The sequence below is a fragment of the Pseudochaenichthys georgianus genome, chromosome 18, assembly GCF_902827115.2.
Source record: "Pseudochaenichthys georgianus chromosome 18, fPseGeo1.2, whole genome shotgun sequence".
Taxonomy (NCBI): Eukaryota; Metazoa; Chordata; class Actinopteri; order Perciformes; family Channichthyidae; genus Pseudochaenichthys; species Pseudochaenichthys georgianus.
In genome coordinates, this window is record NC_047520.1 from 23839389 (window position 1) to 23856686 (window position 17298).

The following is a 17298-nucleotide window of genomic DNA, read 5'->3' on the forward strand; positions in this document are numbered from 1 at the left end:
GATAAACCTCAGTTTTTGAGCATTCCGTTAGCATAACATTAGCTATCTTACCTTTGTCCGGATGTTTGTATAGTTGTTATTGGTCTGTAGATTTGAAGGTCCTACCACCTGTTTAAGATGTAAATTAGGATATTCACCTCCAAAGATTAAACATTTTCAAATTTGCCATTCTAGTAACTCACTTAAAACTCCAGATGCCGACATCAATACCAGTGATTGGTGGAAAGTTGTCAAGATACTTTGACCATTCTTCTCTTAACTCATTTTAAAAATAATGCCTCTGTCAAAAGCTTCTCTCTGTAAAGACATTTCTATTTTTGAGGCCTGCGTCGCCCCAGAATGCAACACGGTTCCCATTCCCTATATCATATTCATGTTGGTCATGGCTGAAACAACAAATCTCCTGACAACCATTATATAATTTGTTCTCTTCTTACCGGAAAACCAGCTAGAGGTGCGTACTACATCACCAAATGGAATTGAATTTGAAAGCAAACAGGACATCCGCAGGTGAAGGCCTTGGTAACAGCCTTGGTTTCATAGCCTTGGCTAATGACGTAGTTTGCACTACCCTTAAAGATGAAATATAAATTGGCCTTAATTTAGTGGGGTACGAGGCTCCAAATGCTTTGAATTGTGATTAATCCCCAATAAAGTAAAGGCTCTGCCTTTACTTTACTTTCAAGTGTAGTATGCTAATAGATTAGTATGGATTATATTTCACAAATCCAAATCTGCAAATTAACTAAAGGCACTACATCAATGTAGTGGAGTAAAATACAAGATTTACCTCTAAATTGTAGTGGACAAGAAGAACAATTAGCAAAACATTTAGTAAAGTACAGGTTCCTCTAAATTGTACTTGAATAAATCTACTTAGTTACTTTACATTACTGGTTACAGCAACAGAGGGCTATAAACTAAACCCCATATTGTCCTCTTTCACTGAGCTAGCAAGGTCCCAAATGGCTAAGAAGCACAAAGGACCCGCCTCTTGTAACGGAGACCTAGCCTACAATTGGCTGACACTGCTGTCAATCACTGCCGGGTTGACAGGCGCACCCGCCCTGCCTCTATTGTCACCGGTGCGAGGAATATATATCTTAAACATGGAGAAGGAAGAAAACATCAGAGGTGAGCCGCTCTCACACACTTTGTTAAGTTATCATTCATGTGCTAATGTTCCCTGCTGGCCTTTAGCTTGTTGTTAGCTCGCTCACTATCGATGTCTTCAGTGGATTCATTGAACGGGGAGTGATTTAGGCTTGTACTTTATTTTATGCAGAAATGTTTAAAAAAAAGCAGTACCTAGCTTCTTATCGACAATTGACAATGGATTCCCATGAGCATGTACGTCGGCTGCCCTACAGTAGTTTCTATTCAACGTGTGTAGGCTACTTTTGTGTTTTTATTAGTCCAATTACAGATGTACAATATGTAAGGTGATGGGTGCTATTTACTCGTGCCACTGCCTTTTCAAGGGAAGTTTACTTAAATGTTGATTTAATAGCATTTTAGCATCATTCTTGTTATGGTATTACTACTACCATAATATACGGTAATATATATTAGACCTAGTAGTACCTTTTTTATTTATTATTTTAATTAAATTGTAACCTTATTTTACGGCAGGCCTAAATAATGGTAATTAACTGGGATTATTGAGTGATGTGTTGGAGTGTACAGATGACTCGGTATTAAAGTGAGAGTCAGTGTTGTGAATGGACTAAGGGATACAAAGGACCATGTGGGGAGAGGAGAGACAGCAGGGAGAGGTGGAGGAAGGAGGGTGATTGATTGGCTGAATGGCTGAGTGGGGGAGTAAACCCTGGGCTGCAGGCTGCATGCTGCTCCAGCATCAGCAGCCTGCAGGAGGACCAGCTGGGGCCTCAGTCTCTGTCAACTCCCCTTGCTGTGACCTCCAGACAACAGTATATTTCTACTGCGAAGAAAAAAGCTATATACATGTATTTATTAAATGTATAACTTTTGGACATCTTTATATTGAGGATGCTAATAATAATAAAATAATAATCCTTATATTTATTATAGTGCTTTATCAATGACTCTTAAAGCGCTGTACAAATACACATTACACATACAGATCATACATGTAATGGTCATCTACTGTGGACAATACCCACTGGAGCAAATTCGGGTGAAGTGTCTTGCCCAAGGACACAACGGCCTGACGCAGTGGGGCGGGAGCGGGTTTCGAACTGGAGTTCCCCAACGCCCCTTGATCTGATGATCAAACGCACAGATTTAGTCAGGGCTGTCTAGAACAGAACTACCGGACAGACAGAGCATGAGCTGTACAGTTGTAGGCTGGAACTCATAATAGGATAAAACAATGATAACCATGGAACATCTAAGCTAGTTTACAGATTTCTTAAAAAAAGCAATTATATTGTTTACCATCGTCCAGAAATGAACATATTACAAAACCAATTATCAGAATAGAGGCAGGCAACTTTCTCTCAATCAACTAATCAATTCATTTACTAATCATATCAGCCCTATTGAAAATACTCAAGTTACATATTGTGCACAAACTGTATTATACAGACAAAACAACTTTATATTTTGCACAGGGATTTTACAAACCTTTGAGAATCAAAATAATTTCACAGTACATTTTACTTTCCATTATATAAAATAAGACATCCTCAAGTATTAATTGTTGTCAACAGAAACTGACAGTACTCACACAATTCAGTCAAAACCAAAAAGCCATTAACCTACAATGACTGTTTTCGGACTTCATTTGTATGACTGTCTCCACTTTCCCTACCTTAGCTGACCTGTCTCATAAATTATAATTCCATGAACTCTTTGTGTGTGTGTGTGTGTGTGTGTGTGTGTGTGTGTGTGTGTGTGTGTGTGTGTGTGTGTGTGTGTGTGTGTGTGTGTGTGTGTGTGTGTGTGTGTATGTGTGTGTGTGTAACACGTTCTCACTCCCATCCCGTCAGAAGAAGCCTGACGGTCAAGGGGTCCGCTGTCCGCAATGAAGGTCTATGGGACGCCCTGCCCGTAGAAGTCTGACGGTCAAGGGGTACCCTGTACGTAATATAGCGACGGGGAGGGGCCCTGACCGTCCGTCAATATGTGACGGGATGGGAGTGAGAACGTGTTGGTGTGTGTGTGTGTGTGTGTGTGTGTGTGTGTTAGGGCTGAACAATTAATCGATTTTAAATCGAAATCGCGATTTTAAATGATGCAATTTTATCAAATCGCAAAGCCTGCGATTTAAAAATGTGTTTGTTCTTCTTGTGTGTCAGTCATCCACACCAATCAGAAGTGCTGTGCTCCACATGCAGTGTTGGGAAAGTTCACTTTCTACATGAACTAGTTCAGTTCACAGTTCACACATTTTAAAATGAACTAGTTCAGTTCATAGTTCATAATTCAAAATGTTGAACTAAAGTTCATGGTTTCAAAAATGAACTAATTTATAGTTCATAGTTCTTTTTTCAATACGTTGCTGAGAGCTATTATTTGTCTCCTGTACGATGTTAATGGGCCATTTCAATTTTTACAATATCCTCAGAGGGCCGTACAAGTTATTGACCTCTGCTTAAAAAAACTAAAATCACAGCCCATTCATTTCATTCTGTGCAAAGAAAAAGCAACCTCTTAATCCAGATATCTCACCATGACTCGCGTATGCATGCACGTGCACGGTGTGGCGTGACCACCAAAACAGAAAGATATGGACACAAGATGTGTGCAAATGTATTTAGTTTCCCATGTGAACATGATTTAAGTGGGGGGGGGACCTAACCTCCTCTAGGGGGGTCCGGGGGGCATGCTCCCCTGGGAAGATTTGTTGCACTTTGAGAGCAACATTAGGAGATCTATGGACACATCTCTCAACACCCAAACACAGCTGTAAGCAGATTTTCTTTTAATTTATAGATATTTGACAAATCACTACCCTTTCAAACTGTATTCTTCTTTATTAATAACTGTCATATAGTATTTTATACCTGTTTACTTTATTCTCTTATTTTTTTGATAACTATAATGATCATATAAAGATGGGCCTTTACCTCACTGGTTGTAGACAAAGCTTCTTATATTCGTTAGCATAGCTAGCTAACCAGATGCTAATGATAACAACACAGTTATTGACTGTCTGATCAGTGTGACAGATGAACAGATCGCCACTGGGCTTTCAACTAAAGACACAGACACGCAGAAACTGCGGCATGTGTATGGACTTATCGGTACTGCAATTTCTGAAGTGCTGGAGTGGCGTTCTGGGGCTCTCCGTCAGAACTGCACCCCTGTCAGTCGAGACATATACCACGTGATGACACGTTTAGGCTCGTGTTGTGTTCAAGGACCCTGACCTTGGCCAGGAAAAACAGGCACTCGCTTGTTTAATTTTTTTGCGGTCTAGATTTCTTTAATTTTTTTAATTTTTTGCGTGTGTTTATAAATTACCTCGAGGGCCGTACCAAATTGTCTCGCGGGCTGTATACGGCCGGAGGCCGGAGGTTCCCCACCCCTGCCGTCTCACTCTGAGCGAGTGCTGCTGCAGCTGCTCTCGGCTTCGTCCATACTAATTCATTCATTCATTCAATGCTCGCCGGTTCCGTGGTTCCACATTGTTTGTTGTGAGGAGTCTGATATATTTAGTATATTTATATTTTAGTGCGACAGCCAGGGGTGACAGGCGCGTACGCGTCACAGGCAGCTTGCTGTTGCCAGGTTGGGTGGTTTTCCGCATTATTTTGAAGCCTGTTTACGGTGTGTTTTAACTGGGTTTTCGGCTGAAAGGCATATGAAATCTGGCACACTTTTGAACGCCGTTATAATACAGTGCTAAGAATGAACGCACTTTTGAACGCCGTTATACAGCGCTGAGAATGAACGCGTTCTCAATTACGTTCATCTAGCGGAAATACAGTACGTTCAGTTCACGTTCGCCCAAAATATGAACGCGTTCATGAACGATCGTTCATTGAACGCGTTCAGGTACATCACTGTCCACATGTACCAGTCATTGTTAACCAATCAGAAGTGGCCCATGATAGTAAGTGATAGACAGATTGATCCAATCACCTGCCAAGTATTTCAAAAATACTTTTCCAAATGGCTTCCAATGGAGCTTTCCTAGATGGTTAGGTGAAACAAAGCATCTGAGTCAGGTTAGTAATGCTCCATCACATGTTTTACATCTATTACAGGGTGAATCTTAAACTGAAGCTTGACTTTAAAGCAACCCAATGGAAGTTTCATGTAAGTTTAGTTCTTTCACTCGTAGCTCGGGTGCTAGAAACGGGAGCATGTTGATACGACCTTCCTAGCCGGAGATATGGCATTTTACAATAAACTTCCGTCGATATTTCAAATCGAATCGTAATTGCAATATCTGTCAGAAAAATCGCAATTAGATTATTTCCCCAAATCGTGCAGCCCTAGTGTGATCTAGAAAGATCTCATGAACTTCCCCACTCAATCTATCAAGACCCGAGCAGTTCTGTTAGAAGTCCAAGGTAAGGCACAGGCCGGCGCATACCGCCAATGGAATCCCTCACCATATGAACTCCGACCCCTGGAGTGTAAAAGTGAAGAGGCACAACGCAACTACGTACATGCACTCTCCTGAAATAGTTGGAAAAAAGGTGAAAACTAAGAAGTGAGAAACAGGAATTTCCCTGTAGACTAGGGTAACCATTAAGACCAAGCGTAAAGAACAGCGGTCAGCAGGCACCACGTTTAAGGAATTTATTTATTTAATTGTAATCCTAAACTTGATTTTTCATGTACTTTTAATATTTTAAATATTTTTTAAATTCATAAATGATTGATTCATTTTTTTGACACATCATCAGTTGTGGACCTCGGGCTCATCGAGTGTTTCGGCCATTATCACAAGACACTCTCACCCCAGGAGGGCCCTGTCGGGCACAGTGTGTGTGTGTGTGTGTGTGTGTGTGTGTGCGTGCTTGTGTGTGTGTGTGTGTGTGTGTGTGTGTGTGTGTGTGTGTGTGTGTGTGTGTGTGTGTGTGTGTGTGTGTGCGTGCTTGTGTGTGTGTGTGTGTGTGTGTGTGTGTGTGTGTGTGTGTGTGTGTGTGTGTGTGTGTGTGTGTGTGTGTGTGTGTGTGTGTGTGTGTGTCTGTGTTCCCTTGGTTGCTTGGAAGTCCATGCCAATCCACCACAGCCCGTCTCTATATGACAATGGACAATGGCAGGGTGTAGAAAGAACGGAATGGGGGGGTTTGACTGAAGTTTCAATGGAGACATTTTTATCTCATAATGTTTTATTTCCATCCTCGTCTGGGACAAAATAAGATCAGTAAAATCCTCTATTTCCACACTTTACATAAATTGTTTTGATAAATTACTAGGGATGTAACGATATACCGAATATCGCGGTAAATAAACGTCCCAATACCGTCGTGAGACTGACAAAATGTACCGCGATTTTTTTTTTAAATTAATTTTGTATTAATTAATTAAAAAAAAATTAACACTTTTTTTTGTTTTAAACCTTTATTTAACCAGGTAGTCCCATTGAGACCATCAATCTCTTTTTCAAGAGAGACCTGTCCAACATGGCAGCAAGTAGGTTACAACATGAACATAAAACAACAGAACACAAAAGGACATCGTATTTACAGGGCTACATTTACACACCTAGAGACATTGACAAGTACCAACAGTATATTTATATCTCGCCCTGTCAATAAGCCTCACCTTCTTGGCAAAAACGGTATTGTTTTTGAAGTGGTGGAGAGACAATGCACAGTTTGACCCACTGCTGTCACCCATGGCCAAAGCATATCTCTCCGTCCCACTGAGGTGGCGTTAGACTTTTTCGCTGTCCGTCATTTTGACAGACAGGATCGTAAAAAATGTCTGTCATAATCCTTTATTACCCGTCGGGTCTGAACAGTTCACGAGAGAGCACGCTCGTGAACTGTCAACAGGGGGGGGGGGGGGGGGGGGGCGGTGTTATGCCGTGTGTGCATGCACCTCGCGGGAGCGCACACAGCGTAAAGCAAAACCTCCCAGACATGTATTGATCTGTACGGCAAAGTACGGTTTGGAAACTATATACTTTCCTTTTGGAGGGCATGCATACCACGGCATAACACCAGAGCCTCGCTGCGGGGAAACATTGGCGCTGTTCCGAGTTTGTTCTAATCTGTCAAAATGACAGACTGCTTTCAGAGTTTTCCGTCATTGATAAATAAAATATTCGGTTAACGCGACCACTGCTGACCCAGCAACATCGGTACCAAGTGAGAGAGTTTTTTCCAGAGCAGGGGATATTGTAAATGCCCAAACATCCCAGCTTCTAAATACCTGGAAATGTGGACATTCTCATATTCCTAAAAACCTGTCTGATGATGCTGAGTGAGTGACTAGTGAGTTTGAGTTGAGTTACTTGAAAAACTAAAGTGAAACTTGATTTATTTTATTGCAGGGTCTGATTATTAAATGTCCTTGTTTATTTGTGAGATGCAGTGGCACAAAGAAAATGCCTACTTTGTTTGGTAGTAGGCTACTATAGGTACAAAAACACTGGTTTTCTTGTTCCAGTCTGTTACTGTCACTTTGTTTACACTTTAAAATACTGCTATCCTACTAAAATGCTGTACAAATCAGATTTGTTATGTAATAAAGAAACATTTTCCGAGTAAAAAATGTTTTATTGAAAAAAAAGAAATTGAATTTTTTTTCTTTATTATTCAATATCGCCATAAATACCGTACCGTGGACTTGTTATCGCGATATTATCGTACCGTGAGTTTTTGGTATCGTTACATCCCTATAAATTACTGAATACTTTCTGGCAAATAAATATCTAAGCATGCTCATTTACTGTGGACTAGCCAGACAACATGGTGGCTCACTTGTGAAAAGAACAAGGGATAAATGCTGCTATGATAAACAAGATAACAAAAACAAGTTCATTGAAGTTAGCGCAACAGTTTACTCAAGTTCCCTTTGTTACAGTAACTTAACAGTAAATGCTATGCAAAATAAACCAAATAACAAAAATGGTCCTGATAAGGTCATGCAGAACAGCAGCTTGGGCTAAAAACCTTTTTGTTTGTTGTATACACTTTAGCTTCAGCTTGTCATCATATTGTACAGATTTGACATAATGATACCAATAATGTTTGATGTTATTAATATTTTCGGATATTTCAACCACTATACCTATACACTATAAGCTTGGAAACACAAATTAGGTCTTTGTCTGTTTTCTTTGTCAGTCACACAGAAACACTGTTAACATTGTGAATATCAACGCTCATTTGGGGGGGAAAAGAGACTTTGCATGGCCACAAGGCATCTCTAATACTATTAACAAGATAACATATTTAGTATTTCATAATTGTGTATGCACTTCATCGAATGAGCTTTTCTTTTCTTTTTTTTTAGCAGCTGGCTGCTTTATCCTAGCCTAGTCGATACTGTTGGTTCTGCTGATGACATCATTACCATTGGACATCTGGTTCCAGTGTGTGTGTGTTGATGCCATGGTAACATTGTTTGCTGAGATTTGATATGCAGCCCCCTGTCAGTGAAGCCCATGCTGTGTTAAGTGTATCCCTAATTGTTAACAGCATTACAACTAGTTCCAAAATATTATTCTTTGAGTGACATCATCAAGCAAGAGGGGATATTCTAGATCCTCAATCTGTATCAATAAGGTGTTATTGTAATAGTGGTAGGGCTGCATGATATAGGAAAAAACTGACATTGCGATTTCCCCCCCCCCCCCCTGCGATATATATTGCGATATGAAAACATACAGGAATTGAAGAAAAGACCGTTTTTTTCCACAAACCATCCTTTCTTGAACTTTAATGCTATACAATTGGTATTTTTTTAACTTTATTTAACCGGATGAAAGATTTTAGTCACGGACGTCTGGATCTTAAGTTATCAGAGCAACAAGCTGAGCTAGCTCGGTTAGCAGTGCCGAATTGCCCCATGAAACTACTTTATTCAGTGTTTTTACCTTTAATCACGGGGTCCGTTTGCTTTGGAGATTTGATTGTGATTGGTGGTTTGCTGTGCATGCAGAGCCTGCATGTATGAAGGGCCGTGTAGGCCAAAATTCAAACTCACTTCGCACACACACTACTGAAAACATCTGGCCTTGCACACACACTACTGAAATACTCTCACATTCACTACTGAACACCTCACACACACACTATTGAAAACATCTGCATGTCACTCACTCAAGTACCCCTGACATGAGAGCTGCGCAAGTTTTCCTTTTGTAGCAAGCAGCAAAATAATTGTCTCCTTCTGCGGGGTGTGGATTGGTCTCTATTGCGAGCGACGTCTTTCAGTGTCCGGGCGAAGATGGGGACTGTATTTTTATACAGATGGACTTGGTCGTATAGACAGTTGATATCCAGGGTGGGGTGGTGGGCCAGGTGGACGTTGGGCCTCAGGATACAGTCTCTGGACATGTTGCTGTTGATCCTGTGGATGGTGTCGGGGTGGAGGTCTTTCCTTGGTAGCAGGGTTGATATGACCACTCTGCTGTTGGGGAAGGTGGTGGAGGCTTTCTCTATCACTCCTCTGAGTGACTCTGACACTCTCTCCTGCTGGCTCTTCAGGTCGTTGGAGCAGTGGCGAGCCGTCAGGGCCCTCTAGGCCCTCTGTGAGGGCCTATGATATTCTAAGAAATAATATTTGTAAACATTAAAAAAAAAACATTTTTTTTAAAATATTTTTTTTTATATGTTTTTGTAGTTATATTTTTCATTAGTTTTACCAACATAACTTGATTTAATTGTCCATCCATCCATCCATCTTCTCCCGCTTATCCGTGGTCGGGTCGCGGGGGTAGCAGTTCCAGCAGAGAGCCCCAAACTTTCTTTTCCCTTTCTTTCTTTTTCAGGGAAAAGAAAGTTTTGATTTAATTGTATGTAAAATAATATTTCCAAATAAATAAATCCTTCGAATCTGCCTGTTCAGTTTCTGTTGGAATGTGAAGGGTTAAATGCCATCTCTGCGAGTTATGTGAAGACGGGAGAGCTTGTTGGTCCCTCTCTACATTCACAGAGGGCCCGCTATAGTAACTCAACGAGAGAGTAATGTCAAATGACAGTACAATTGACCAATCATATCTTCCCTCTAAATGGGCGGGCTTTCTTTTCGCGGACTTTATGACAAGTTCCGCCCGCTGTGAGGTCTATGCAAGTGGTGCAGTGACGCGTCCTAAAACCCGGAAGTAAGCCGCGCTCGGATTCCCTCGACAGAAAGCAGTGGGATTTCTCCATAGGATTTTGGAAAATAGCTGGAAATAAGTTCTGTGGAAAACGAACCTGTTAGATAAATGCACGTTTTGTTCAGACGGATAATATCCACATGTCTACCCTACTTTTATTATTTTCGAATCATAAATCTAAACGATAGATTTATGATCGATAGATTTATGATTAGCATAAGTTCGTTCATGATGGCTCACTTTAGTGATAGTGAGGACATCGTTGCGAAATTATTAACCGAGTCATTTTCAAGATTGAGTTCCAATGATAAACTGGAGTGGCAAAGGATCAGCTGAATGACCCGCCAGTGCTTCATCCAGAAGGACAGGAGGATGGACTTTGTGTTTCAGTGATTTATCATGATCAAAGGTAGGCCAAAGTCATTTTCAATGCGGGCCGCCGTGCCGACTTAATTCATGTGTAATTGTTACTTGGCTGTGGGTGCCTTGTCATGATAGGTATTTATATAAATGGTGTTGTTCTGTGTGGTAGAGGTTCGCTGTCATTGATGCGTTTTGCACCCCGGGCCACTGTTTTGATATTCCGCTGTGACGTAATATCTCTTCTTTTTTTCGAGGGAAGGGGGGTCAGAGGGCCTAGGTATAAAAGTCACGGCTCGCCAATGCGTTGGAGCCAGTGTGGATGATGATGTGGCTTGGCCAGCTGACCAGCTCTGACAGCAGGTCCATGGCATGTTGGGTGTTTGGACACCAGATTTTAGCCACTGTGTGGGTGGGGAAAAGTTTCTTTTCATCAATGAATTTGCTATTGGAGTCGATGAGGATGACAATGTCTGGCTTCCCTCTCTGCTGTGCTGGTCTGGAAGGATGAGGGGTGGTGTTAGTCTGTGGGCTAGGGGTGGTGATCATCTGTGTGATGGGGGGAGATCTGGGAGTTGGGTTAGCCTGTGGGCTAGAGACGGAGCTGGGGGTAGAGGGTGGCTGCTGAGTTGGAGGGTTCTCTCTCTCTCTCCCTCTCTCTCTCTCCCTCTCTCTCTCTCTCTCTCTCTCTCTCTCTCTCTCTCTCTCTCTCTCTCTCGGGTCCAGGTGTTAGCCTGCAGCAGTGGATGACTCTGCCCTCATAGTCAGGAGTGAAGACATATTTGGTCTGGGCTGTGTTGTCCATGTACGTTACGTGTGTGTGTGTGTGTGTGTGTGTGTGTGTGTGTGTGTGTGTGTGTGTGTGTGTGTGTGTGTGTGTGTGTGTGTGTGTGTGTGTGTGTGTGTGTGTGTGTGTGTGTGTGTGTGTGTGTGTGTGTGTGGGTGTGTGTGGGTGTTACATACACACTTATGCATTTCTGTCTAGCCAGAGTCTAGCCATTAAGTCATTTTTTTTCACTGTTATTAGGACCAATGACATCACATGTTTGATAAAGCTGTTTCTCTTCCAGCTCCCTCCATAGAGTTGATAGTGCTTGTTGTTAAAAAAGGGAAACAGTAATATAGACACGCCATTGGGGAAATTATTATTTAATTTTTTATTTATGGAGACAGGTTTGCTAAATTAGATGTAAATTAACAGACATTTTACTACTGACAAAGTAAAAAAACGTAAAAACTTGTGAGCAGTGCAGTGCAGGAATTTCTTCCTGAATCCTGTCCTTACTGCACTCAGCTGCATCTTGAGCTGGGGTTAAGGTACTTAGATCAGCTGATCTAAAATCCGGGTCAAACACAATAATGACAACTCAAATATTGCGCAAATGAAATCTATGCGTGAGTATTCCCAAATAATTCTGCCACAGATGATGAGTAAATTGTGCTTTGTAAAGGCCCTGTAGATAGTCTCAGGGAGAGAGCTCAGAGGTGATTTATCAGAACACGTGTATCTGTCCTCTCTCTGCCTGTTGGTGCTTGTGAGAACACATACTAAGTGCATGATTGCACTGCAGCTTTACAAAGCCAAGGTTTCGAACTTCAAGTTGATACACGACCGGAATCTTCGGCTTACAAGTAATGTGTTTGGATAGTTCAGCCTCTGTCAATACAAGTTCAGCAAACCAGCATTCCCTTTCTTCTCCTCACACCTTCTGTCAGAATCAGAATCAGGTTTATTACCAGGTAGGTTGACACGTACGAGGAATTTGACTTGGTGTCGTGGTGCATACATAAAAGTAAAACAAAAATTAAAAAAACACAGATAACGAACTATTTTAAGAACACTATAATAACATTACAGAAAGGTCAGGGATTATTTGTGGAGTTGTTTACCAAATCTTATTAGCAAAGTGCAATATATATAACAGAGGGCTTCTGGTCTTCTGCTGATGCTGACCATCACTTTCACAGCCACAGGTTTAAAGGAATAATGTCAAAGTTTAGTTGTTCTCTGGTTAATGTGTAGCTGGTGCCTGTACTCATCAAACGTCATCTGTTCAGTGTTTCTGTAGTTCCAACAACTTCAGTGATACATCTTAACTTTATCAGATTATGTCACATTTGTTCCAGCAGGCACATTCTTAAATTCAACTTTCATTAATATCATCTACATGTAAAAGACCTACGTTTGTTAAACCCTATGCGTGACAAGAGCACAGACCGAAACACAAATACACAATAGCTTTCCAGGGCCTACATTTAAATACAATTCCAATGCAACATCATTGGCTGTTGATAACAATCTTGACATTTGGTTTTGGTTGCCAAAAAAAGAAGCAAAAAAGAGGTACCTGTGTGCTACTATCATAACATGAGATTGATAAGTTTGACTTTAAGGATACATAATGGAAGTGGTTTGTTAACTAAACATGTGTGTGCTGAATATTGGCACACAGGATACAGTAGATAGTCCTAAGTACATTGTATCTGGTAAAGAGAAATAACAGCAGGTTGTCAGCAGTCCTACTGTACATTCCGTATCTCTGACACTCCAACATCACAACTTAGTCAGGGCGGCAGTGTTTTGGTTTGAAAAGAGATTGGGATATAGGGTAACACAAACCCCCCCCCCCCCCCACACACACACAGAAACTCTAGCCCTTCAGGCAACAAAAACATGATGGAACGTAAAAGTCATCTGCAAAGGAATAGAGAGCATGTTACATAATGAGCACCGTGAGCTCAACTGACTGTAGGCTCTGGGTTGGACTGATTAAGCATTTCATGTATGATTGGAGTTTGTTAGCACTTGTAATGATCTTGCACTGCTTCCACAGAACAACACAACCCTGAAATAATCTAATAGATGAAGAATTGTGTTATTTTATAAAATCTTATTTTGTGATAGTTGCATCCATTTACAGTGCACAAGGTTAGGTAAAACATTACATTAAATTACATCAGTAGCGAACCGTCAGGGCCTTCAAGGTATTCAGAGAATACCCTGGAACTCTCCGATAAATCTTTTTTTAATTATGTAATAAAATGTATATAAAATGAATAAATGAGAATCGTATCTGTGTTGTTGATCTGTAATATTACAGTGTTACGTTGATCAGTCATTAAAAAGAAAAGATAATAAAAGAAACATTAAAAGAAAAAATACATGGATAAAAGTTACAGTGCAGTTTAAGATGTGAATAGTTCAATTAAAAGCAGCGGCAAAAAGAAAAGTCTTTAGTCTGGATTTAAAAGTAGTCAGAGTTGCAGCGGACCTGCAGTTTTCAGGGAGTTTGTTTCAGATATTTGGAGCATAATAACTGAACGCTGCTTCTTCATGTTTAGTTCTGACTCTGGGGACAGAAAGCTGACCAGTCCCTGAAGACCTGAGAGTTCTGGATGGTTCATAATTTAGCAGTAGGTCAGAAATGTATTTTGGGCCTAAACCATTCAAAGCTTTATAAACCAGCAGCAGTATTTTGAAATCTATTATTTGACACACAGGAAGCCAGTGTAAAGACTTCAGAACAGGAGTGATGTGATCCACTTTCTTAGTGTTAGTGAGGACTCGAGCAGCAGCGTTCTGAATTAGCTGCAGCTTTCTAATAGATTTTTTAGTGAGACCTGTGAAGACACCATTGCAGTAGTCCAGTCTACTGAAGATAAAAGCATGGACAAGTTTTTCCAAATCCTGCTGTGACATTAGTCTTTTAATCCTAGATATATTCTTTAGGTGACAGTAGGCTTATTTAGTAACTGTTGTAATGTGACTGTTGAAACTCAGGTCAGAGTCCATGACTACACCTAGATTTCTGGCTTTATCTGTTGTTTTGAACATTGCAGACTAAAGCTCAGCGCTAACTTTTATACGTTCTGCCTTGGCTCCAAAAACCATTACCTCAGTTTTATCTTTGTTTAATTGGAGAAAGTTCTGACACATCCACTCATTGATTTGTTCAATGCACTTACTCAGTGTTTGAATTGGAGCATAGTCTCCTGGTGAAATTGTTACGTACATTTGTGTGTCATCCGCATAGCTATGGTAACTTATTTTGTCGTTTTTCATTATCTGAGCCAGGGGTAGCATGTAGATGTTAAAGAGAAGAGGCCCCAAGATGGAGCCTTGAGGTACCCCACATGTCATATTTGTCAACTCAGATGTGTATTTACCTATAGAAACAAAGTTGTTTCTGTCCTTTAAGTAGGATTCAAACACAACCAACTGTTTTCGAAAGTCCCACCTAGTTTTCTAGTCGGTCTAATATGTTCTAATATGTTGTGGTCAACAGTGTCAATTCAGCACTGAGATCTAATAATACTAACACTGAAGTTCTGCCACTGTCTGTGTTTAAGTGGATGACATTGAAGACCTTTACAACAGCAGTCTCAGTGCTGTGGTTTGGACGAAAGCCTGACTGGAACACATCAAAACAGTTATTTAAATGCAAGAAATTACTCAACTGTTGAAAAACAACTTTTTCAATGATTTTACCTACAAATGGGAGGTTTGATATGGGCCTGTAATTGTTCATTACTGAAGCATCTAGATTATTCTAGCGGTTTAATGACTGCAGTTTTCAGGGCCTGTGGAAAAATACCTGAGTGAAGAGATTTGTTTACTATATGAAGTAGATCGGAGGCCATGCAAGGCAAAACATCTTTGAAAAATCCTGTTGGAATAATATCAAGGCAGCAGGAGGAGGACTTCAGAAGTTGTATAATGTCCTCTAGGGTTTTATCATTAATCTGATGGAATTGTGTCATGGTGTTTGAATTTATATTAGGTGGACATAGGGACAACACATTTGCTGTACCTGATGCAGAGGCACTGACTGCTTGTCTGATTTTCTAAATTTTGTCAGTGAAAAAGGAGGTATTTTCAGTTAAATATCGCTTTGTGGTTCCTCTTTTTGAACATTTTTTTGAACAGAAATAGAGCTCTCAAAGAACACCTTAGAGATATGCAGACCCTTTGAGATAATTAAGTTCAGAGTGTGCCCCTTATTGTGCGTGGGCTCCGTCACATGCTGAGTCAGTCCATAGTTATCAAGAACACAAAACAGTTATTTGGCCCCTCTGTCCTGGGGGTTGTCAACATGGATGTTAAAGTCACCAACAATGACTAGACGATCAAAGTCAATACACACTATAGACAGCAGTTCAGTAAAGTCATCAAAAAAGCTTGTACAGAGCTTGAGAGGAGCATTTCAGCTGAAGGGCCACATATTCAAAAGAAGCAAAGTTCCCATAAGATGTCTTCCTGCATTGAAGGGAATCATTGAACAGAATAGCAACTCCACCCACTCTCTCATGCATTCTTTCCTGACTCATAAAACTAAAGTTGGGAGGGGTTGATTCGATAAGAACAGCTGCACTGTTATTTTGTTCAATCCAAGTTTCCGTTAAAAACATAAAATCAAGATTGTGCTCAGTGATAAAATCATTGATTACAAATGTTTTTCCTGCCAGAGACCTGACATTTAATAAAGCTAGTTTAAGTTTGTTAGATACACTATCAGTAAGATGTTTTGTGACAAGCTGTGGCTGACATGGAATCACTGCTACATTTGATAAACTCACACGAACGTTTGAGCACTTCCTGTTTCTAAGCTGATTCACCGCTCTTAATCTATTACCTATTGTTACGTTCCCAATTGGCTAGGGGGAACAAAAGGGAAACGACACGACCAGAGTATAATTGGTATGTGTTACCAGCGGTTTATTTGTAACTGCAAGTAAGTAAAATGATATGCACAAACCAGCTTGGCCCAACAACGGGTCAAGCGGTTACTATCTAACACAACGGGTCTCCAAAAGAGAGTTGCCCAGTACTATACAAAAGGAAAGGAAATCTCACTTCTAAAGTGGAAACAAAACAATAAGCAAAACCGGGGCTGTGGGAGAACACAGCTGGTGCGGGTCTACAGGTGCTAATCACCTGGATCTAAGTATGACACACACAAATGCTGGTCTACAGGTGCTAGTCACCTGGATCGAAGCAATATACACAAGAATGCTAAACACAGAGCTACTACAATACACTGCTACTCAGTGTAACGAATCACACAGTATTGCGGTAGTATAGCGAGAGGCTCGAGGCGTCTGTCCCATAATACAGAGCCTCCAGAATGATGTCCGTGCCCGGCCTTTGTACTCCTCCCCCGGATGACGTGGCAGAAGCGGGCGGAGATTGGATGACGTCCGTCCAATCACCGCGGATGTTGCGAGGTCGGGACGGCCAATAACAGCTGATGGACTGCACACCTCATTCACATATACACACAAGACAGAGTTAACAGCATAAGGTGTAACAGCGGCTGTAACACCTATCAACACAGATATCGGCAAAGCTACTGGCAGGCAGGGCCCCGGCATGTCCTGGAAAGAGTTGAGAGTGCCATACGCCCTTGAGCCTGGATCCAGCACATATCAGTAAGAGTTTGTTGCGTTTTGTACACACACATCCTTATTAGGCTTCGGAGACTGCAGATGCTTTCTTGAAGGGAGGGGAGGTGGTTGACGTAGGCACGGTGATGGAGATGGTGCGGGGGTAGATGACATGCTGCCAGGGGGGGAGGTGGTTGACGTAGGCACGGTGATGAAGACGGGGGAGATGGTGCGCATCTCTGCAGTGATTTTGGTGGGTGTCGTTGAGGAGCGGGGGTAAAGGACTTGCTGCCAACCCTGCGTATCGCCTTAGTTTGGTCTTTGAACTCCAGGAAGGC

At 41.2% G+C, this 17298-nt stretch overlaps 1 protein-coding gene across 1 annotated transcript in view; it reads left to right on the forward strand.

Moving 5' to 3' along the window:
- Positions 1 to 1055: 1055 nt before the first annotated feature.
- afap1 (actin filament associated protein 1) overlaps positions 1056 to 17298 on the forward strand; it is a 216257-nt gene continuing 200014 nt past the window's right edge. Inside the window, exon 1 of the mRNA XM_034106374.2 lies at positions 1056 to 1134. Within this exon, the coding sequence (XP_033962265.1) occupies positions 1110 to 1134 (25 nt within the window). The 5' untranslated portion in view covers positions 1056 to 1109. The remainder of the gene's footprint in view (positions 1135 to 17298) is intronic.